This window comes from Telmatherina bonti, assembly GCF_933228915.1.
Source record: "Telmatherina bonti genome assembly, chromosome: 22".
In the NCBI taxonomy this organism is placed as follows: domain Eukaryota; kingdom Metazoa; phylum Chordata; class Actinopteri; order Atheriniformes; family Telmatherinidae; genus Telmatherina; species Telmatherina bonti.
In genome coordinates this window covers 20,077,394-20,100,713 of record NC_136631.1, presented here as the reverse complement: position 1 = coordinate 20,100,713, position 23,320 = coordinate 20,077,394, and the positions used below count along the sequence as shown (strand labels likewise).

General features: G+C 37.2%; 2 protein-coding genes across 4 annotated transcripts; both read left to right on the top strand.

Annotated features, from left to right (window-relative positions):
* Positions 1 to 578: 578 nt before the first annotated feature.
* spata7 (spermatogenesis associated 7) lies at positions 579 to 5,448 on the top strand (the record flags this gene model as incomplete). The annotated part of the gene is made up of 10 exons (XM_079261606.1): positions 579 to 594; positions 1,265 to 1,327; positions 1,420 to 1,509; positions 1,643 to 1,690; positions 2,687 to 2,790; positions 2,922 to 3,376; positions 4,016 to 4,066; positions 4,165 to 4,242; positions 4,669 to 4,726; positions 4,818 to 5,448. The coding sequence occupies 10 exons, from the start codon at positions 579 to 581 to the stop codon at positions 5,436 to 5,438; spliced, it is 1,584 nt and encodes a 527-aa protein (XP_079117732.1). The 3' UTR covers positions 5,439 to 5,448.
* A 971-nt stretch (positions 5,449 to 6,419) lies between these two features.
* Positions 6,420 to 23,174, top strand: ptpn21 (protein tyrosine phosphatase non-receptor type 21). 3 transcript variants are annotated; one of them, XM_079261912.1, is made up of 20 exons: positions 6,420 to 6,590; positions 7,317 to 7,612; positions 8,752 to 8,921; positions 9,410 to 9,507; positions 10,403 to 10,470; positions 10,608 to 10,678; positions 11,271 to 11,358; positions 11,693 to 11,781; positions 12,130 to 12,217; positions 12,550 to 12,629; positions 12,737 to 12,844; positions 13,759 to 13,819; positions 14,045 to 14,126; positions 14,270 to 15,789; positions 17,657 to 17,797; positions 18,813 to 19,031; positions 20,388 to 20,516; positions 20,607 to 20,841; positions 20,962 to 21,122; positions 21,197 to 23,174. In XM_079261912.1, the coding sequence occupies exons 2-20, from the start codon at positions 7,433 to 7,435 to the stop codon at positions 21,323 to 21,325; spliced, it is 3,717 nt and encodes a 1,238-aa protein (XP_079118038.1). In that variant the 5' UTR covers positions 6,420 to 6,590; positions 7,317 to 7,432; the 3' UTR covers positions 21,326 to 23,174. The 3 variants fall into 3 exon arrangements, with proteins under 3 accessions (XP_079118038.1, XP_079118039.1, XP_079118040.1); XM_079261913.1 differs by having other exon boundaries at positions 6,420 to 6,681; XM_079261914.1 differs by lacking the exon at positions 12,737 to 12,844.
* Positions 23,175 to 23,320: the final 146 nt, after the last annotated feature.

Below are 23,320 nucleotides of genomic sequence, written 5' to 3'. Positions count from 1 at the left end.
ATTAACAGTGGCTCCATTTGCTTCCCCCTGCCTGTCTGCAGACGTATTTCTTTTTTATTACAACAGCCACACCTCGAAATTGCACAATGGAAAATACATAATTATACCAAAAAAGTATTTTTCCCTTAATTTATGTTTCCTTTCACTCTTCACTATGTATTTTGCACACTGTACATTTTCTGCAAGACAAGTGGTGAATTATAATCATATTTGGTGACTTTTTTTTTCATAAAGACTTAGTGTTTTTAAATCAATTTACTTTTCCATTATAAATTAAAATTTTTAACTTTTTTATTTTCCTTTTCTAAATAATTGCATCGACTTGTGGGAGGGCTTTTGTACGCATTTACGTGATGACGAAATGTCAGTCATAGCAACCAGCATGGCGACGGAAAAGCTTGGCTTCCCATCTGTCTAAGCTAGTACATTATGTGACCATTACGCGGATATTTGATTATTTTAGTGCACTAACATGTTCACAGGCAAACACGACGACGTTTCTGGATGTGCTCCAGCTTTGCTTCCACTTCTTTGGAACATTTCTGAGGAAAATGGGATACATTGAATGTACCGTAACAATGGAGTCGAGAACAGGTACTATTAGCATTAGCTAGCTATGTAGCAAGTTGACTGATCAGCAGAAAAAAGCCTATTTAATTTGTGCCTAAGCTGCTACCCCCATGTAATAACATGTTCCCAGCGCTAATTTGGCGTCAACTTGTATTATATAGTTTTCACTATTTACACTTTGTGCACTGCAGACTTAAGTTAAAACTGAAATCTAAAACTATATAGAAACTTTAGTTTGTGATACAGTATTGTAATAAACGTCAGCTAACATTGGATTTAATCTTCATTTTACCATTTTAACAAATCTATGTTCCGTAGATTGCAACAAATGACAAAAAATAATAAGTAGACCAATTTTAAATAGTTAAACCTGAATGTTAAGAGAAAACAAGTGGTTGAGTTAATTTGTATATGCCTCTGAACCTTTTTTTGCATTTTTACTTAACTAATTAGTAATTTACTTGTAAAAATTAAGATTAGTTTTTATAATGGTTTCTGTCTAATCAATATTTAAAAAAAAAAAAAGAAAAAAAAAGGTTAAATGGACTCACTTTAGCGCGAACAAAATAATTTTGTCATTTGAGAAGTTGTGCAGTCCAGACACTTGGTATTTTGTCATATTTGAATTGCCATTTAGATTTTTAATTTCTTAATTGATTGGTGCATTTAGTTAGGTAATGTCTTTTTTTTCTAGGGAGTGTGTCGTCTGGTCTGGGAAGCAGCTGTGGAATGAGAGGGCAGACTCTACAAAGCAGTCGTAAGCATTAAAATGTAGTCATGTAAAAAATGACTGTTCATTTCTAAAGGGATGGCTTAATTGTGTACTTTTATGTTGTATTCTGTTTTCAGCTTTCTGTCCTCGTTCATCCAGCAAGTTAACACAGTCCATCATTAAAGACCATATGGTCTCTCATTATAAAAAGGTTTACTCAGCTAAAGGTGAGTTCATGCATAAAGGTAGGTGTACATCTCAGTGATTACAGTGATAGAGATGATAGTATTTAAGATTTTTGGAGGATTTGTTTTTGATTTTATGGTAATCATAATCCTAAATTTTTACTTTGTTCCACAGCTGCCATTGATAATTCTGTACCCAAAAGCATGCTGCAAAGTGTGAAATGTAAGTAAGTACCCAAGTCATGCCAGTTCTACAAAGATCACACTGAAAATGTTAAACACTGAAAAATGGTTAGTAGTTGATTAAGAAAGGTATGTTTATACAACTGGAAAATAATTCCACTGAGAGAACAACTTACATCATATTTAGTTTATTGACAACAGGGCAGTAATACAATTATTTCTGAAACAAATATCTCAGAGGGTTTTCCATGTCATCCATTTAAAAAGAAAAAATAAAGACAAAAGATTTCTCAACATAACATTATCAAAGCTTCTTCAGCTTGACTTCAGAAGCAGTACAGCACTTAAAACTGACATTAGACTGCCAAGAACCCACTGAATGGGCTTAGGTGCATTTTTTTTTAAATAGAAAATATTTTGTTTCACAAACTACAGAGTGCAATTAAAAGATTAAACCATGCAACACAATGGTTAAAAACCATAATTTTCTAATTGAAGAAATCAGAACAATTCTTAACCTAGACATTTGTTGTGTTTTGTTTGGATTATTTTCAAATCATTAAAGGGTTTAAATTATTAGCAATGTATTTATTTTAGATATTTACATTTTACCAATTGATTCTAGAAATTAGAATGAAAACAAGGCAGAGGCTAACTGCCTGCATTTTCAGCTAAAATACAATGAGGTTGCATATTACACTTAAGGACAGGATGTATCCACCCTCATCCTCATCTGTATTGATGGTCATACATTCTTATTATGACCATGCTTTCACAGTTTCCCTATTGATCCAAACATAAGCCTCGGGTAAGTGCAGTAAGTATTCCCCTATTGGCTCTAGCTACCTGAAGCTAACCACAGGATGAGTAAAGCACAAGTTAAGAAGAAAATTAATGTGGGTTGGAAAATGATTTCACAGAACAGCTCATGGCTGGTGGAACTGAATATAGTAATATTTCTATTAAAATATGCCACTGTAAACAGTAAACAGAGGATAACCTTCATTTATGTTTATTTCTTCAAATATTTTTACAGACAATGACCAGATTAGGCAGGAGCGACTGAGAAAACCAGGTCGTCCTCAGTCAGCCCACTCTTTCTTACAGAGGAGTGCCAGAACATCCTGCTCATCCACCCAGGTATGACATCAAGTTGATTAGTTTTTTCTGTGCCTCATGTTCTGCTAATTTATCCCACAAAAAATATTTCATTTGACATGATCATTTTTCCTTGCTCGCAATATTTGATTGAATTCATGTTTTCCTTTCAGAGTAGATTATCTGGACAATTTGATGAAAGTCCGTACTTCTTCTCAAGGAGCTCTATTGTCTCCAGCCCAAGGTTCACTACCTCCTTTAACCCCAAGGACATCGTTTATCCACCGTGTAAAGTCAGTTCCCATCACCCTCGCCCAGCATCAGAGATGAAGTACGGCATCCCTGGAGCAGCTTTGCAAAGAAAGCAGTCATCATGCTCACTGACAGCTTTGAGAGATCAGGGTTGCTACAAGACCTTTCAGGACCCTGTCCAGAAGACATATAGTGGAGATTTGCTCCAGAAACATTCACAGCACTTTACACAAGACAAACCATTCACTCCCAAGACCCTGAAGTCAGACAAGAGTTCGTATCTGTCAAAATATCGCTACTACAGGGCACCAAGAAGGAAACCTACTCAGGATTGTAGCAGCTCAGTACTCATGCGACAGGAGACATATCACGGAAGGTATTTTCCAAATTTTGGAAGGAGTTTCCAAAGTTCAGCATTAGCGATATGTCACATGATGTGTCTTAAAATGTCATAAACGTTATTGTTTTTGTACAGCACAAAACAAAATGAAGACACACAAGAACTTTATGAACCATCTCAGGTAATTTGGAAGATTTGATGGAGTTTATTAGACATATTTGTAAATCCTGCCGAATTGAAATATCTTCCTCATGTCTTCAACTTGCATATTTTTTCCTTTTTGTCCCTCAGGGTCAATAATACTTTGGAATTTGCTGTGTATTTCAAACGTGAATTAACAAAATTAGATTAAAGCTAATAAGTCTATGTGTCACACAATTTGCAGTATGTTGTTATTAATCAGAAAGCCTTGACACATTTTTTACAGGAATACTCTACAGATCATGTGTGGTCTGATGATGACGTCAGTGGCACATATTTATCATCATCAAGACAACAGAGTCGAACAACTAAGAAAAAACATTTTTTTCTTGGTTCCTCATCCAGGTAGAAATGCAGTGGATAGATAATGTTGCATCTATATTGATGTTTTATTCTTTGTATTTTCTTTTTTTTTTTTTTTTTTTTTTTTTTTTTTAAGTAAAATTCTAATAAAGTTTGTGGCTGACTCTTTAGGGTCTTGCCAGAAGGTGGAAAGTCACCCATTATGAGACGTGTATCTGCAGAGTAAGTTCTCCATAATATTTATTTGTGTGCAGATTTGACAGTGAACTGAAATGAGTGCATTTGCTTTTAAATAAAATGTTTCATTTGTTTTTCAAAAGGGAAGAAGAATTAATGTACCTTGAATTCATCTCTGCTGTCACAGAAGATATCTTGTCCAGGGGGCACGTCTCTGAAAGGTTTATTTTACTTTAATTTCTTACTTGATATCTGGATTTATTTTTGCCATTATGTTGCAACAGGGGTGTCCAACTCCAGTGCTCAAGGGCCACAATCAATGTTTAACTGCTCCAACACACCTCATTGAAACTAATGTGTTTTTGTGCAGAACTTCATCGGCTATTGGATAAATTTAATTTTAGTTAGTTGTGTTGGAGAAGGAAAACATTGAAAACCTGCAGGACAACAGTCCTTTGAGGACAGACTTGTGATACACATGTGATAGAATATAGATGTAGTGTATGTGAAGCCTGAAAAAATGGAAGACACTGACTGATTCAAAATTCATTGATTAGATGTGTTCTTTACCCATGTGTTTTTATCTTCTTGAAATAATGTCTTGGATGAATCAATGCCAGCATGTAACTTTATATTTACTGTGCAAGGGTCCTCAACCGAGTGATGAAAAGGCACATTGACATGAATCTGCATCAGCTTGAGGAGGTCAGTGCATAATTGCATGAAGAAAAACAAACAAACTGTAATATGTATGTCTTTTTTTATGTTTTTAATATTGCCTCTTGATTGTATTCAGAGTAAAATGCGCCACCTTCTGGAAGTGCTGCGTAAAGAATTTGAAGAGCCAACCAACATATCCACCTCACATAAAGAGCAAGAAAAAAAGGAAAATGATCCTCTTGATACAATATTTTCACATCTGCAATCTGAGGAAAAAAGAGTGAAGACCAAAGATGACAATGACCCATTCTCTTATGTGACAGTAATTGACAGTAATTTGCCTGACCATCCCGATCCTTCCTTAGTTTCAGCACCCATATGGTCTCCTGAAAGAACTACTTCATTTAGTATAAATGAAAAAGACAAAGAAAGTGACAATGAGAAAGACAGAATCAACTCTCCATTTCTCACTGAGAATGTTACAAATGATTCAGGCAACAGTCAGGGTGATTTCTGTCATGGAGATACAACTACAACAAATGATGTTTACAATGGTGACCGCGAGGACATCACTACAAAAAGTGATCTGGACAAAGATCAAGCAGGCATCCATTTTGATGCACCATCTAAAGATGTTGAGGATTTGGGAAGACATTTGTCAGAGCTGTTACATGTGTCCAGCAACACACACACTGACAACAAGGAAGCTGCCACTGAGCAACACATAAATACTTCTGTCAGTGATGATGAGTTCTGAGTTTGCTGTATTTAGGGTTTAGAAATCTTTTTTTTTTTTAACATGTTAAAAATTTTATTCAAATAATTAAGCACTGGCATTGTTCTGAGATGGAGTTTGTTTTGTTTGTTTTTATTATGTTTTGTTTTTAACAAGTGGGAAAATGGTCAGTGTATTGTTTTAGGAATGATAAATTGGGTCCAGAATTGAATTAAGTGCAACTGACTTAAACTGTTGAGTTATTTAGTCTCTAATAGTTCAATAGTCACCCTTTATTTTGAGTAATTTACCTGCTCATACTTGATCTGGTGTCATTGTAGTTAACGTTTTAAGATTACCAGAGAACTCTGTTAAAATGAAATATATTGTGAAGAGTGTTTGACTTATGTCACTATGTGTAGCAGATTAGTATTTACTGTCACCAAAAAGTGTCTTTCAATAGCAATAAACTTTTTACTCTGCTTATTTTGTGCTTTTATCTGATTTCTAAGACAATGTACAACAAATCACTACGACCACAAACAGCAGCACGTTAGCATGCTTTACGACCCCTTTTGTAGATCATGTTTCGGGTCATTTTGCAAATATAATGCATTACACAATATTATTTGTATATAATTACAGCTGTTGGGCTGCTAAGTCGATACCAGAGGTAAAGAAACATGTCTGCAGCCAGAAGTGCGTGACAGCTGTCTCATTTCTGGCATTTTCACCGTTCAGCATTCCAGCTGTCTGATGTCATGGCGCCGAACGCCATATATTCCTCCGCCAGGGGGGTACTATACTATATTTGAAACACCTTTTCAATAAGTAATGGGCAGTCATATTTTTTAACGCATTTATAGCAGAGTTGTAGGGGTCTCCTTTTTATTTCGGTTGTGAACTAATAGCTGAAACACTTACACAAAAAGAATATAGCACCGCGGATGTATACGAAAAACACTTGTTGCTCTTCCAATCCCAGGAAGCGAAACATGCTTGGGACTTGAGTTAACTGTTGGACCAAGAGGCATGGGTTGTTTCGTGAGTTTAGATACAGATAGAAACGGCCAACAAATAAACTACCTCAAATTCCAGTAAATGTATGTATAATAGTTATTCAGCGAGTTCAAATACGGAATCTTTAAGAACTGAAATCTAGTTGGACTACTGAAAAGCACCAGGTGGCTAACGGTAAAGTTAACGTTTTTTTTCTCCCAAAATATTTACCGGCGACGTCAGCCTCCTGCGGGCGCCGTCTATTTGCTGGAGCATGAGTTAGCAGGTCAGTGTTAAAGCTAACTCAAGTGGTGTTTTAAAAGTTAGAATGAAGAGTAGCTTGCGTTCCCCGCTAATGATACACATTAGTTGAAACTTCTTTACATATGTGTAACAGATAGAAATAGTGGTGATATTGGTAATGATTTAGAATAAGATAAATAGATAGTTGCGGGTTGAAAAAAAAAAAAAAAAGATCAAGGATTTTTGCAGTAGCTTGTTGCGCATCGAATCAGGTCACTCAAGTTGGTGTTTGAAGCAGACTATTTTCTGGAAGGGGATTATCTAACCAGAAGCTTGGAAAATATCCTAGCAAAAGTCTCAGCGTAACCTAGATCTGGCAGCTTTCTCCAAATTTTTGTACGCCCATACATTTGCATACACTTATTCAGATCGTTAGCCAAAAGCACTTCCCAATTGATAAACGTTTCCTTAAACACAAATCGCAAAAAATACAGCATTAGAGGATTACGTGAAGCCAGGTGTTTGCCTGTTCAGGCCTATGTGTCACAGAATGTATTACAACTTACTCTTTAGCGACGAGTAATACCAGACCCAAATTGTAACATAATGTATTCTGATGATATTTTGGTGTTGAAGGATAAATGGTATTTTTGAGAAGTCTTTCTTCTCATATTTTAGATCTTACACCCAAAGATGAACCTCATGACTTGCAACATTCTCCCAATTTTCGAGTGGACACCGAGGAGAATATTTTCTGTGGATTAAGTGAAGACTCCCTTTGAAAGAACTGAAACATGCCCTTGCCATTTGGCTTAAAACTCAAAAGGACTAGAAGGTATACTGTTTCAAGCAAGAGCTGTCTTGTCACTCGGATTCAGCTTCTTAATGGAGAGTTTGTTGAGTTTACGCTGTCTGTGGAAAGCACTGGACAAGAATGTTTGGAAGCAGTAGCCCAGAGACTCAAGTTAAGAGAGGTATGTTTGCGTTTTCATTCAATACAAGTGCTGTTTGTTCTCGCTGATAGACTCTTTTTAGGACTTGCCATCTCAGCAAGAAAGTATTTTGATTAAGGCTGTTCTCTGCTCACATTCCTTTCTGAAACTGGTAAGCAGGAAAACAGACCAAGATAAGCAGTTTGTCAATGTTTACTCGTGTGATTTCTCATAATCTTTGTCCTTCCCATAACATTAGGGATTTGTTAATTATATGCCTCACATTTGCAGTTATATATGTAACCAACTCCTCACACAGCATAGCAACCTATTTTTTTTCTGAAAATTTCATTCACACAAATGCCAACTTCATTAACAACCTGGTAAAAATAGTAACGCTAATTCAGCATTAGAAAATACTTAAGGTCATGTCTGCATTTGGACATTTTTGTCATACTATGACATCGCTCCTTGTTTATGAACTGAATGTGATCCAAGTTTTATAACCCTTAATAGAATAAGGTACGTTTGGGGAAAATGAATGAATTTTCTAAACTATCTTGTAATCAGCTGTGCCTCAATTCTGAAAATAACTTTTGCTACCCCTCACTGAAATACAGAGAATGTAGTCTAATACAAAAGGAGATGAACCAGCTCTGTGTTATCGCAATATAGTTACTCAATGCCAATAATTCAGAGAAAGTAAAGAAATACAGGGAAATTAACTCTGGATACAATTATCAGCTGCTTCTGTTGATGTTAAATATGTTCCTTTAACAAACAAAAAACTATGAAAAAAAACAGATCAAATAGCAATGTTTATATCTAAGTACCATAACTTGAATTAAGCAATCAATCATCTTTTCATTGCATAATAAATGTTTTTGATTGTGTCACCCTGTGTTATGCTGTCAGAAAACATTTTTAAATGGCTCCAGGAAATATTTGAGGCTGTTTTTTAGTTGGTTATTAGTCAGAGCTAATTATAATAATTTTGTCTCTATTTTTTCTTTTATTCATGTTGTTAACTTTAAAAAACTTAAGATGGATGTATGTGCATTTATTTTTCATTAAAAAAAGCAAACCCTGAATTGATTCATTTGTTTCCATGTGGACTAAAATGTTTTTATTCACTGTGTGATTAAAATGTAATGCATTTTCTTGCTTTCTTTGTTTTTTAGATAACATTCTTCAGTTTGTGGTACTTTAATAAGCAGAACCAGCAGAGATGGATTGATGTGGAGAAGGCGTTGAAGAAGCAGCTAGACAAGTATGGGCTGGAGCCCACTGTTTACTTTGGAGTTGTATTTTACATACCCAGCATTACTCAGCTGCAACAGGAAATAACAAGGTGACAGAACATGTCTTGAAAAATCCACAAATTTTTGTATTATAACTATTTTGTTAATTGCTGGGATAGGCTCCAGCTTCTCGTGAGCCTGTTTTCGACTGTGCTGTTTAGAAAGTTGATGGATGGATGGAACTATTTTGCTTTAATATCCATCTGTCTGTCTGACTGACTGAAGGAAAATTAGGAGCCCTACATTTAATATGGTGTTGGAACAGTTCAGTCAAATCCAACTTTATAATTTCCTTTTATTTGTCTTCATATTTTAATAGTGATTACATAAACAAAAATATTTGGTAAAATTGTTTGTACTTTTTTTTTTTATTGATTAGTTATAATGTTCTTTAAAAGCTGCGAAACATGAGATATTCCACAAAGTAATGTCATTGCATCATTTATTTTTTTCCTGTTTTAGTAAATCTGAAAGTTATTTTTATTTGACTGAGGTTTGCCTCTTCTCTGCTCTTAACAAACAACCACTCTCTCCATAGATATCAGTATTACCTGCAGCTAAAGAAGGATGTTTTGGAGGGAAAGATCTCATGCTCACTGGACCAAGCAATACGCTTAGCTAGCTTGGCCGTGCAAGGTAAAATCTTATTGTTGCTGCCTTATGGCAAACTCAAAGTATTCAACATTAGGTTGCAATCCCATTTTATTGCTTTTATTGCTTACTTGAACAGCAGAAAATATGAATGCATATATGACTATTTAAATGTTTGCCTGCAGTTTCCAGTAGTTCATCAACAAACTGTTTCTTAATTATTGTACTATACAACAAAAAGGGTGCTGTTATAAACCTGCAAGTTAAATAGATAGATTTGGTAGTATGTGATTGTCAAAACTTTGTGTGAGTTTCAACTCTGTCATGTCCTCTGAGCTTTGCCTGTTGGAAGAATCTCAAACACTGCTGGCAAAGTTATATCAGGCATTGCAACTTACTGGCCTGGATGTCAGCATAGCAAAGTCACTGAGATCACTTGCTGTTGCAGCTATGTTCATATGCCTAGCCAGCGTTAAGTATGTCTCGTGAAGGAAACCTTCATCCAAGTGCCTTGTATATTTATACATGGCTTAATTTGATATGAAAACTTATAAACTGTGCTTTGTGTAGCTTATTATTTGTTTTCCATGCAATCTGTTGTAAAGGACAAATGTAGCTTTTAGGCATTACTCATGCCTGGGATACTTGGCATAGCTATTCATGTTGCCAAAAGACAACCAGAAGCTGTAACAGTTTAAGACCTTCATGTTGTTTGACGTTGCATCAATAAACCAACCTCTCCTCTCCTAAAATTAGTTCCTCATGTCATCATGCACCATAGCCTCCCAAAAGGCATTACACCATTCTACAATTCCTCCATGGCTATTTGCCTTGTTCTAAATACAGAGATAAATGTAATAAGATTGTCTCAAGTGCAGTGTCATGGTGTATGCTTTATGCTTTTTATCTTATTAGGTTCATTGTCTCTTTTCTTGCACAGCTGACTTTGGAGACCTAAATCAGTATGATTCCCAGGAGTTCCTTCAGAAATTTGCACTGTTTCCAATTGTAAGAATTCTATTAAGTGAATTTTTCTTATGTCAAAATATTTCCAATTTTGTATGAATACTAATAAAATAATTTTATTTATAATACTAATAATAATTTAATGTGTAATTGTGTTAACCATAACTCTGTCTGTGCAGGACTGGATTCAGGATGAGCGAGTGCTGGAGGAAGCCACCCAGAAAGTGGCACTTCTTTATCAGTCCCTCAGGTGAGCATATTTCAAAATATCAGCCTGCCTGAAATAGGCTATTTTTCAAACATTAGTGCTTGTTACCTATATAAATCATTGACCGCCAGCCATTGTTATAGCAGGTGTCAGGCAGACAGTGAGTTTATTTGTAAAAGTACAAATCAGTTTTAACAAAATTGTGCAGAAGTTAAAGCAATTTCATTCATGAAGTCAGAGATTTTCATTAACTTTTGAGGTTTTAAGTGACTCCTTAGAATTTGTATTAGGTTAGATGTTTGGATCAGCTAATGTCAGCTGATGAAAGCTTTAGAAATTCCTAAATTTAGACATGTCAAGCCTTGAACTAACTTTGGACATCCACTAGCTCCTGTTAACATAATGCAAATTTAACGTTGAAACTAAGTAATGCTTACAAAGCACTGGATAAATGCCATTACAAATAACAGGATGCAGAACTATAGAAGACAAAATCTAGGAGGTAGTATTTGAGATAAAAACAAAGCTTTTTAAAAATATCTGTTCAAGTTTAGTTGTTACTTGTCCGTCTCATGATTTATTTTTTATTGTTCTTATTTGTTAAATATTGTCTTGCTATTGTGTTTCTTTTCAGGGGTTTGTCAGCCCCAGAGGTAGAAATGTTGTACATGCAGGAGGTGGAGAAAATGGAAGGTTATGGCCAGGAGAGCTATCAAGCCAAGGTAGGTCTGTGAAGTTCAGTCTCTAGTTCCCAACAGCCCAAACCAGGGGTCTCAAACTCCTGTCCTTGAGGGCCATTGTCTTACAGATTTTTCAATGTTTCCTGCTTAAACACACTTGGATTCAAATGAATGGGTTGTAAGAACTTGACAGCAATCTGTAGGATTAGTTTAATTTAGATCAGATGTGCTTGAGCAGGGAATGATCTAAAACCTGCAGGACACTAGACCTTAAGAACTGGAGTCTGAGATCCCTGGCCCAAACCCTCAAGAACCATGACACTGGCTTACGAGACTCCGAAAAACAAGTCTTAATCCTTTCTTTTAATGGGCTTAGGACAGTGCAGGTACAGATGTAACCCTGGGATCCTGTCTCGATGGGATTTTTGTCAAGCATAAGAATGGACGTCCCCCTTTATTATATAGGTGAGTCTAGAAAGAAGTTAATGCTTTTTCATTTTTGTTTTCTTCTTTTTCTTAGCATAACATTAAACAACCCTTAAATGTGATGTTGTTCCATATTTAAAATGTGAAAAACATTTAGAAAGTTTTGTTGCAGTTATTCTTTAAAAAGGCTCCCATTTTATCACTCTGTTTACAAGTTGTGAAAAATATTTTCAGATATTCTGAAATTGTGAGGGAAATGTTGCAAATGAATGTATTCATGGTGAAGGATTTGATGACTTTCAATGTCATCCTGTGTTTAATTTATTTTTCTTCTTTTCCTTCTTTTCTCCTCTCCCTTTTTTTTGTCACTGTTAATTGGCTGTGTAGGTGGCATGAAATTAACAACATGAGTCACAATAGGTCTTTTTTTGCACTGGAGCTGGCCAACAGAGAGGAGAGTGTTCAGTTCCAGACTGTAAGTCTGCTGCCGCTGCACCATCTCACTTCTCCTCTTATAGCTGGCAACATTGCTGTCTTCTATTTGATTTAGCTAAAATAACATTTTATATACTCATGGCCCTTACCACTAGCTTGCTTTGACAAAGCATCTGTGTGTGTGCGTGCGCGCGCATGTATGTGTATGTTTGCAAGGGTGTGTTTGGATCATTATGTCACATACCATCACCTGAAACAATGTAGACGTATATGTGAGCAGACACAGGAGTGCTTCTATGTGAACATAACTAAGCAAGCACCCCCTCAGTACTGTCTCGCCATTTAATGTTTTGTTTTTCCTCTCTTGTGTAGGAAGACATGGAAACCTCTAAATATGTGTGCCGGATGTGTCTGGCCAGACTCAAGTTTTATAAGATTAACAAGAGTAGCCTGTAAGTATTTTGTAACATGTTTAGCCTATTTCCTTCCCCTTTGTCACCATCTCCTGCATGAGTCTGTTCTTTGGTGTAGCCTCATGTCTGTCCTCCTCTCTCTTCAGAGAGGAGTGTGACACGCTGCCTTCTGAGGGCTCCCAGAAATCTCTTCTTTCTCTATCCTTTCCTCGTTTTCCAATGCTCTGTCGTACCTCTCTGCCTTCTAATAAGGGGTGAGCAACACAGTCAGCCACCACCTACATTGTATCAGTAAGCATCCCGCTGTGACTTGTATGATGCCAACGGGCTTTGGGTCATCAAGTCTTTAGTCGTGGATTGTTTGTTTGTTTGTTTGTTTTTTCTTTTTGTTCATTAAATGAATATTACATATATATATATATATATATATATATATATATATATATATATATATATATATATATATATATATATATATATATATATATATATATATATATAATATGGATAAGAATATGTTCATTCAATGAACAAAAAGATTTTTATTTATTTATTTATTTATTTTTTTTGGGCTATATTTTGGCCAGCTCCATTCAGTTTAATGTTTTAATGCAGCCAACTAGTGTTTCCCAATCTAGGGTCCGGGACCCTCTAAGCAGGCTCCCTAAAGAACACAGGGAGTCTCGGAGGCTTTGAACATTCAGAGCCATTGGGGTTAATGTCCACATGTTGTTCTTATTTTAAGGAAACAAAGTAAGGCTATATGTTCTGAATTTCACTTTGACTTTATTAAAGGACAGAATATATTATTTATGATGAGAATCTCACTTTTGGAGTTTGAGGTCCATGGATTTTTAGTATTTGCATGAAGGGGATCCTTCAAGAAAAATAGGTTGGGTTAGGGTTGGAAACCACTGGATTATAGCTTGTCATGTTATTCTTTATTGGTACACCTTGTTTATATAATTATTAATCCAGGCCCTTTGTGTTTGCCTTTTTGTTAAATAGAAAATACTTCAGATCTATTGGAAAAGGATGCTAAAATTTTTAGATGGACTTGATCTTGTACACCTGGAAATATAAAAGACAGAGAAATGTACCAGAAAAAGCTGCCAGTTTCAGTGCTGACAGACTTTTTTTTTGTTGCCTTTTTATGTATTCCCACCAGCCAAACCCAGCCGACAACAGTTAACCCAGTCAGACGGAGATCTTCTACGAGATTATCTTTGGTATTTCTGCACTCTCTTCCACAGTGATCTGTTTGCTAATTACACTATCCTATGTAGTAATTAAAGTTTTAATTGATATTGTATCACATAATTCTGGTTAGAATAGTTATTCATTACCAGAAAATATATATTAGTGTATTTAGTAGTTCATATTATATTTACTACATTACTTTTGCACAGTATTTTGAGTACAGTATTGATTAAATCTGAATATTTTATTTTCAGCCAAAGCCACAAGCCTACATGATGCCTCCTCCACAAATGCACTACAATGGCCATTTCTCAGATCATTACACATCATCACAGGGTAAGGCACTGACAAAAATATTGTTAATATTGCAAAGGTGTTACTTGGGATATGAAAAGTCATTAGTATGCTTGCTGCTTTGTAAAAATTGTTTTGTCATTCTGATTCTAAATCCATATCGATCTGTTCTCACTTTCTTATAGACAACTTGTACATGAACAGTCAGAATGGTTATTACTACCATTCCCAGACTAGTCTGGATTGCTCTCCTATGGAATACAGCAGTGGAGGACGTTTGCGCAATGGAAGTGTCTACAGCGCCCACAGCACCAGCTCCCTGACCAATCCCCAACACTACCTACAGCCTTCACCTATGTCCTCCAACCCATCTATTACTAGTGACATCACCAGACCAGATTATGTCCCTTCTCATCGCCATAGCGCTCTCATCCCCCCGTCTTATCGTGCAACTCCTGATTATGAGACGGTGATGCGCCAGAAGAACCGAGGTGTAGGGGGAGGAATGGTTTTATCTCAAGAACACCGACAGAGCCACTCAATGAGGAACCTAAACATTGGAAACTCGTATGCCTACAGTAGACCAGACCCTCTTGTGTACAGCCAACCAGAGATAAGAGGAGAACCTCCCCAACACCACCACTATCCCTTTCATTTGGGCTCCAGCTTCCACAGCCCTTCTCAGTATCCCTACCCTGCAGAGCGAAGACCGGTTGTGGGGGCAGTCAGTGTCCCAGAACTCACAAATGTGCAGTTACAGCAGGCACAGGAGTATCCGGCGCCCAACATCATGAGAACACAAGTCTACCGACCACCCCCACCATATCCATATGCCCATCCTCGTCCTGCTAATAGCACACCTGACCTGTCGCGTCATTTATATGTCAGCAGTAGCAATCCAGACCTGATCATCACAAGACGTGTGCATCACTCAGTTCAGACTTTTCAAGAAGATAGCCTGCCTGTTGCACATTCATTGCAAGAAGTTTCAGAGCCTCTTGTCAGTGGACCTCCACATAGACAGCCATACCATGCTCAGAAGCGTAACTCCATTGAGATTGCTGGTTTGGCACACAGTTTTGAGGGGATGAGGGTTAAAGAGCGGACTGTGTCTTCCTCAGCAGTAGAAACCGTCACGCCACCTCCAGTGTTGCATGGTGGTCGCTCCCAGGGATCGCAGTTAAATGTGTTTTTTGATCATATAAAGACAGAAGAGAGGGCAGATATCAAGGAGGATGTACACTATGGACATAAAAAGTCACTGTCTGATGCAACAATGCTGGTTCACAGTAGTGGAGAAGAGGAGGAATTTGAAGATGACAGTGGACGCCACACACCACTGTTGCAGGATGCTATTTCAACCATTGCACCTGAGCAGCCAGAACAGCAGCATCACGGCCTTACATCTCTCCCGTCTTTTAAAACTCAGCAGCAGACTCCCATAGAGCCTCCTCCTGCATATCCTATAGGCTCTGCCCTTGATCCCTCCATAACCAGTTCTTTGGCCTATAACGTGCATCCCTGCATCCAAGAAGATGAGCCTCTGTCGCTGCTGTCAGATTTAAGACACCCCAGGATTATGCCCTCAGTGTCAGAGGGTGACCTGAGTGACCAGGCCAAGCAGAAGTCTAAGAAAGAGATTAGGAAAAGGCCTGTTTCTGATGTTCCTTCTGGGAAGAAAACCGTGGAGGGTTTGCCGCCTCCGGTGAGTCCTGCTTCCAAATCTGTCTGTACTTGCAGTTAATAACAAGCTGTATAACTCAGCAGTTACCAGCCGTTTTGACAGTTTTACATAGTTCATACTAGGGCTGGACGATATGACGATATATATCGTTTTGACGATAGAAAATGTCTAACGTTTCATATGAGGCTCTGTCGTTTACGCAATGATAATGTACTTTACTGCAGTAAAGATGCCCTTTACGGCATGCACGCTACAATATATAAACAAACATGGAGAAAGACGGTAGCAGACATGTTTCAGATCAGGGTAATTCACTAAAAAATGACCAGCCAACCAAAACTGATAAGCTTGTTCATAAAAGAGGGGAAATTTCTGTCCCATGGATGCAGTTTGGATTTAAAAAGACCAACGTGGAAATGCCAACAAACTAGTTCACAGTCCCAACAACGGACTCCGACACAACTAACTAATTTTATTACCTGTGCAAGAATCAGGATAAAGAACACAGAATAAAAATGAGTCAACTAGCAAAAGCAGCGTCAAGGGGTGGCAAAAGCGCTCATAATAAACTCCAGATGTAAACGCTGCTGCAGGTATTTAGCCGTGAATCACCATACGGCCATAGTTCCCCAGATGGAACTATGGCCGTATCAAACCTGGATATGGTAATGTTGGGGAGCTTGCAAAATTTAAAGGAGCCAACCCTGTCTTGGCTCCTCATCCTCTGGTTTAGCTCCTTGCGTGATCCGAGGCTTTTTTATTCGCAGCTTTTTCCACCAACAATTTTCTCTTTCTTGGCTGTTTAGCGGCAGGAGGCAAATAAATCAAGCCGGGTCTGGGAAATCCGTCCTGCATTTTCTTAGCCATGTTTGCCTTCAGAGTTTTTTCTTCACTACTTTGTATTTTCATCCTAACATGCTATTTATGTACGATGTGGCTATCAGGTATGCGCTGTGGGAGGGGGAGGAGGGGAGCCAGAAGAAGAAGCTTACGAAATATAAGAAATTAACAACTTCATTTCGGCCTAACGTTTGGATTGGTTTGGATTTTCCATTGTTCATAGTTAGAAAATGTATAGACTATTATTAGGACGAGGAACCACTTCATCCAGAGTAAAAAAAAAAAAAAAAAAAAAAAAGTCTCTGAGCAAGATTACCTCCTTCAGCTTTAAAGCAAGAATGATTATTTAAAAGGCAGTTTATGCATGTTGAATGCTCATGCATAACCATTTATCTTCAACTTAAAGAAGCTTGTGTCTGTGTTTGTCTTAATGAGCAGTTTTCTTTGCTTTTCCTTATTACTGGGTGTGTTTCCTGTAACACAAAAAACTGATTACATGAAAAGGCAAACTGTTGTGTTCATTTATGTTCAGAAGTTTTGGAATCAGCAGAAGATGCCCTGAAGAAATAGAAGCAACAATTAAAAGATAATGGATCCCAGTAGAAAAACTTTGATAGTGTGATTATAATGCAGCCTGCATACACAGACACACAAACCCTGCTAGGATTATGTAATAGCAGTAGGTATGTTTACACTAAAGGGAGAGGGTTATCTCCTATTACTTGATGTGAAATCAGATAGTGGTTTTTTTTAGTTTTTTTTTTTTAGTTTTTTTAAACTTTGATTTGCCCTAACATATGTGTGCCTTACTTTCCGAAGGAATTGAAAGAAGTTTTGGTGGCTAACATTTGATGACACAAACAGGTTTACAATTAGAACATATGAAAAGAATGCAGTTCCACAAGTTTTGTAAACCAGAAATGCAACATGTTTTAATGAACGCCCAGTGAGGCTACTCTGTTCCTCCCCTCTAGTCAGTGAGTCTACACCCTCTCTGACATTCATATTCTTTCAACATGCTGTTTCCCTTTCTCTGCTTTCACAAAAGGGGATGAAGAAGGGAGCCAAATCAGAGGTGAAGAAGATGGGCCCTCTGAAAGTTGCCCATCTTAATGGCTTGTCAGTGTCCAGGCAGCCAATGTATGATGAGATCAAGGACGAATCCGAGCAAGCATCCAATGATGAGAGAGTAAGACACTTGAATGTTTGAATTTTTCAAACTTTTTTCATAGCTTAGTTATGTTTAGAAACTTGAGAAATAAATATTGTGTGTTGCTTGTCTGCTGTTTTTAAAAAAGTTAATTATCAGAAGCTGCAAGACTTGTTGGATTAGTAAGCCTATTGTAGACTTTCTTTTGAGGAATATGTGAAGTACAAAGTGTTCTTGTTTTTGTTCCCTACTTATAAGCACACAGAGTGGACAGTTTTGTTCATTTTTATGTTTACTGTTTTGACTAGGAAAGTAAACTTCCAAAACTTTTGTTTAGTTTACAAAGTATTTTCTGCTGATATTATCTGATAACTAACAATAGATTTAGAAAGATCTCAAATTAAAGAGTTGTTAACTGTAGATTTATGTTACTACCAGCTCAAAGGTCATTGATATGATGGGTACATGGCAGTTGTTTGTGAATTAAATATTATGTTTTCCTGGTGAAATGCATTAAATTATTTGGCTACAATTTCACCACTGCAGATTGAATATTAACAAAATAATAATGCAGTACCTGTTGGCATTTTTCACATTTGAAAATTAGATAAACAATCATTCGTACTGTTACATTTGGTCTTTTCCAGGATTTTATTTTGGGATTTTAAGAAACTGATGCCAGTCTTGAATTTGTTTTCATAACTGAGGTGACTGCTGCAAGCACCATGAGCCACAGTTTACAGGAAATTCCTTTTCAAGCAGGAATCGCTACTTTTACTTGAAATGATAGTAAAAGTGCAAAGGATTGTTCTCTTGTACTGATCAAATATTTATTTTTGTTGCAAGTATACATTTTTTATTCTTCTTTTTACAACATTATTTTAAAAATTAATCCTTGATTTGAACTTGTTATTCAAAGTATTAATGCTTGTAAAATACTCCAGTGTTTCAGAAGTGGACGTGTTAAGTCTTAGAGTCAGCATGGGATGAAGTTGTTGATGAGTCTGAACAACATTGCCTATGAAAATGATATATTTTTCTATTTGTGTGTCAGTGTAAACTGCTGGAGCAGCACATGGATAGCGGGGAGCTCTTAAAGGAGTATGAGAGTATCCCGAAGCGTCGTCCAGGAGGAGAGTGCTCCATTGCTCAACTACCAGAAAACAATGACAAAAACCGCTTCCAAGATGTCCTACCTTATGATGACACCCGCGTGGAGCTAGTTCCTACAAAAGAGAACAACACTGGCTACATCAATGCATCACATATTAGAGTAAGTTGCACAAAAATGGTCACAACATTCATCTTTTGATGTTGTTTTCACAAGCTACATGAATGGAAATCTTTGTTAAAGGCCTTGGTCGTTATATTGCATTATTTCTCCAAGGACGTGAACTAGGGGCACTTTGACACTGCCACTGTTAACCCCCTATTGAATGGACTGTGGTTCGCTTCCAAAGATAGTCCAGTTCATTTGGCACAGTATGAACACCATCCACACTGATGCGCACCAAAGAAGCCAACTCTGCTCTGCTTGAAAGCTAGGGGTCTCTTGCAAAGGGCCTATCCAGCAACCTAACAAAGTGACATCTGCCAACTGCAATAAAGCACAAAGAAGAAAAAGAAGGAAGTGATGCAGGTTAGGGTTTTGGTAGGAGGAAAAACAAAACAAACAGCATTTGTTCAGAAAACGTATTTTCTGCACACCGCAATAACATTAGAAACCCACATACCCGAGTTCTGCATGGATCCATTTTTACTGACCCAAACCCACACAAATGAATCGCGAAGACCTAACCTGACACCTTGACCCTATTGAAATCTGGACCTGACCTTTTTTTTTTTCTTTCTTTAACCCGCAACCCAACCCACACGACACAGTAATTGTAAATACAACATCCTCCTTTTATTACATTACTTTTCTTTTTCTTCTTTCTTATATCCTTCTTGTATATGATTGATTTTGTTGTTTTCGTTTACGATAAAAAATTAAAAAGACAACAAAGTAATTATATGTGATTGTTTGTTTGAAGCAGAACTAGATTTTTTTAATTTGTATAATTTCATATTGAACCACTAGGCTACTTCTCTATAGTGTATTTTGCTGCTTTATTTGATTGGAAGAATGCTTCATAAACCAGATAGCATCCACCATCCCTCGTTCCAGCTGTGTTCTCCGACCCAGAACGACAGAACCAGCAGCAGAAAAATATCTCACTGGCTGAGCTGAGCGGGGTGGTGAGAACTTTCCTTGCAACAAGTTAGGAAATGTTCCTGCAGTTTCATAATAAAAGCACTTTCATGTTTAATGTATGTAGTTTTTTTCTTTTCTTTTTTTTTACCTCCATTATTTTTTCTTTTTGTGGTAGTATCACACCGTGGAGAACAGTTGCAACTATGCAATGTTGTCCAGGCAGTTTGGTCTGCTTGTGTTAAGGGCAGTTTGAACACAAACCAAAGCTGTGAAAGTGCTACTTTTCAAGAAATCTCCGTCCAATCAGACCAAGTCCCCCAGACTATCCTGGTGTGAATTCCCCACTAGATTTCTGTTGTATAATACTTCTTGGGTATTTACCATGAACCTGATCTCTATGTCTTATTAACACATATTTTATTTTTCTGTCATTAGGTAATAGTGGGCGGACAGGAGTGGAGTTACATTGCCACACAGGGTCCTCTGTCAAACACATGTCAGGATTTCTGGCAGATGGTGTGGGAACAGGGTGTCTCCATCATTGCCATGGTTACTGCAGAGGAGGTGCACTGTTTTTTTTTTTTTATGTAAGCCTTACATTTTGTATGTCTCATCATCACCTCGCTAACCTCTTCACATCATACCTTTTTGTAGGAGAGTGGGCGAGAAAAAAGCTTCCGCTACTGGCCCCGACTTGGCTCACGTCACAACACGGTGACGTACGGTCGCTTCAAGATCACCACGCGGTTTCGCACAGAGTCTGGCTGCTACGCCACCACAGGCCTAAAGATCAAACACCTCTTGACGGGACAAGAGAGGACTGTCTGGCACCTGCAATATATGGACTGGCCTGACCATGGCTGTCCTGAGGACTTCAAAGGCTTCCTCAGTGAGTTGGACCAGTTTTTGCTTTTAGTATCAAATCTTCTCTTGACTACTCATTGAACATGTTTTCCAGAATGTGCATTTTATCCACACAATTAAATCTAAGTACATGTTGCTTCCCCAGCCTACCTGGAGGAAATCCAGTCTGTAAGGAGACACACAAACAGCATCAGTGACCCGAAGAATACCTACCAACCTGTGCTGGTCCACTGCAGTGCTGGAGTCGGCCGAACCGGCGTCGTCATTCTGTCTGAGATCATGATTGCTTCTCTGGAGCACAATGAGGTACATGCCTTCATGCCAAGCTTAAGAAAATAAAACTTTTTTTTTTTTTTTTAAACAAATGCTGTCTCTTTCAGACACTGGATGTCCCAAAGGTTCTGATGGCATTGCGGTCTCAGAGGATGCTGATGGTTCAGATGTTGTCTCAGTACACCTTCATCTACAAGGTCCTCGTCCAGTACCTCGGAAATTCAAGGCTGATTTGATCATAGACAAAATATGACAGATCCTAGCAGGGTGGATACAGCATTTATGCAGCTTGTTGATTCTGTTTAAAATATGGAGGCCAACATTTGGACTTCATTTTGGCCAAGTATTAAATGAGGTTGGATGTGTTAATATAAAAGATGCATGCACACGATAAAGCATAAACACTGTGATCTGCCTCTGAACAGTATTATCTAGAGATATTTTTTAAAATCAAAATTGATCATTGAACCCGAGCACTTTCGTGATATCATGCTGTACATAATGAGCCAATATTAAGCTTCATATTTAAAAGACAATATAGATGAGTGTCAAAAAGAGTTCTTTCATTTATCTAAGGACACTTTTAAATATCATTTGGAGTGCTTTTGCTTCCTGTCTTCTGATAGAGAGGGACTTTGTCTGCTAGGAAAGATTGTACAAGGAAGATTAATCTTAAAATAAAAGTGTGAATATGCCACTGATACATCAGATGGACATTACCTTGTCCTACATTACAATACGATGGTGCCGATTTAAATTACCTCAAAGGCTGAGCTTTGGAACTTAGCTCGGTGTAATTTAGCTGGTCACAATAGCAAGAATTTGTCAGGAAAAAAAAAATCTGAAACAAATACCTGCTGAAAGGAGACAATGGATCGTTGTGTAGAGATGCATTGCACATTTAAAGAAAAGTAAATTGGAATGAAATGTCCTCAGGTTTCTGGGTAAAACTGGAAAGTCTTTTGTTTTTATCTTTTTAAACAAATTGGAGAGGGGTGTGTCAGAGCAAGAGTTACAAACTTTAAAAGTTTGTATGTTATGAGCAGATGTTTCTTAGTATAATTGGGAAGTTTTTCTCAGTGTAATTAGTTGCAGTGAAAAAATTCTTTTTTTATAAAGCTAATATTAAAGTCACCTCCAGTTACCACAGCAGAGCATGTGTTTTGTCAGTGTATAAAACAATGACCTGCTAAAATCATAGGACATGCCGCCGTGTGGATGCAGTGAGGTGCTGAGTTTAAGCACAAGGTCTGACTGGCAGGCCCTCTCCAGTTTAAACTTTCTGGCTGCCATGTCTGTTTTCAGTCCAAAAATGTCTCGTCAGACGCTACCTACTTTAAGAAACAGCTTTCTGACTATTAATGAACACTTCTTAGATCATGTCTGAGTGGAGTCAGTCTATTTCTTACTGCAGCTGTTGGTATGTGGAGTCTACAAAGAAACTGTTTACAGGCACTGCAAGCAGCTCTTCAACAACTTGAAGCTGCTTTCTTCTTAATTTTTAATTGAAGGTGCCAATTTGAGGTGATTATTTTACTAGCCCTGTTTTCTTTCCGACTATATTTTTATTTTAAGCTAACGAAAAATCCATCTTATTCGATCTTGAAATTTTATGAACTTGTTTGAAGACCCATCATTTACATAAGTTTTGTGTTTTTGGCTTTATTGTTAAATAATGTCTAGAAACTGAAAAGAGCCTTTTGTTTCCAAAATGTAAACCTTTTGTCCTTGTACAGGTATGTTGTTGACAATGTACACAATGTAAAATTCTGCTTTAATGAATACTGGTTACAGAGTAAACTGTTTATAAACTATACTGAACAAACCATGTATTGATACTGAAGAAAAATGTGTTAAATATTTAACCAACAAGTATTTGGGGACAACTTGTTTTTGTTATTGTAAAAAGCTATTATGCCACCTTGTGGTCAAAATGAATATAGCATAGATCATTTAAAAAAAAAAAATTAAAATCAGGAGTGGAGAAGTGTTTGAAGATTCTACATATCTAGTAAAGGTTTTATTTACTAGATAAAACAGGACATTATTCAAGCTAAAATGTAAAATAAAGATTTTGAGAAAGTACTTTCTGATGCTTTAAATCACAAAACACACTCAAGGATCATGCTGCTGCACTACTGCGGGATTTAGTGGTACGTCCTCACAAATGTTCCTTAAACAGGCAGCAGTCTGCATTTATTTTCACATATGACTCATCCTCCAGTCTGCGA

Coding starts and splice junctions, on each gene's coding strand:
- ptpn21 (XM_079261912.1), top strand. CDS start 7,433: ATGCCCTTGCCATTTGGCTTAAAACTCAAAAGGACTAGAAGGTATACT. Junction 7,613..8,751: donor AGAGACTCAAGTTAAGAGAG/GTATGTTTGCGT, acceptor TTTGTTTTTTAG/ATAACATTCTTCAGTTTGTG. Junction 12,218..12,549: donor AGAGTGTTCAGTTCCAGACT/GTAAGTCTGCTG, acceptor TCTCTTGTGTAG/GAAGACATGGAAACCTCTAA.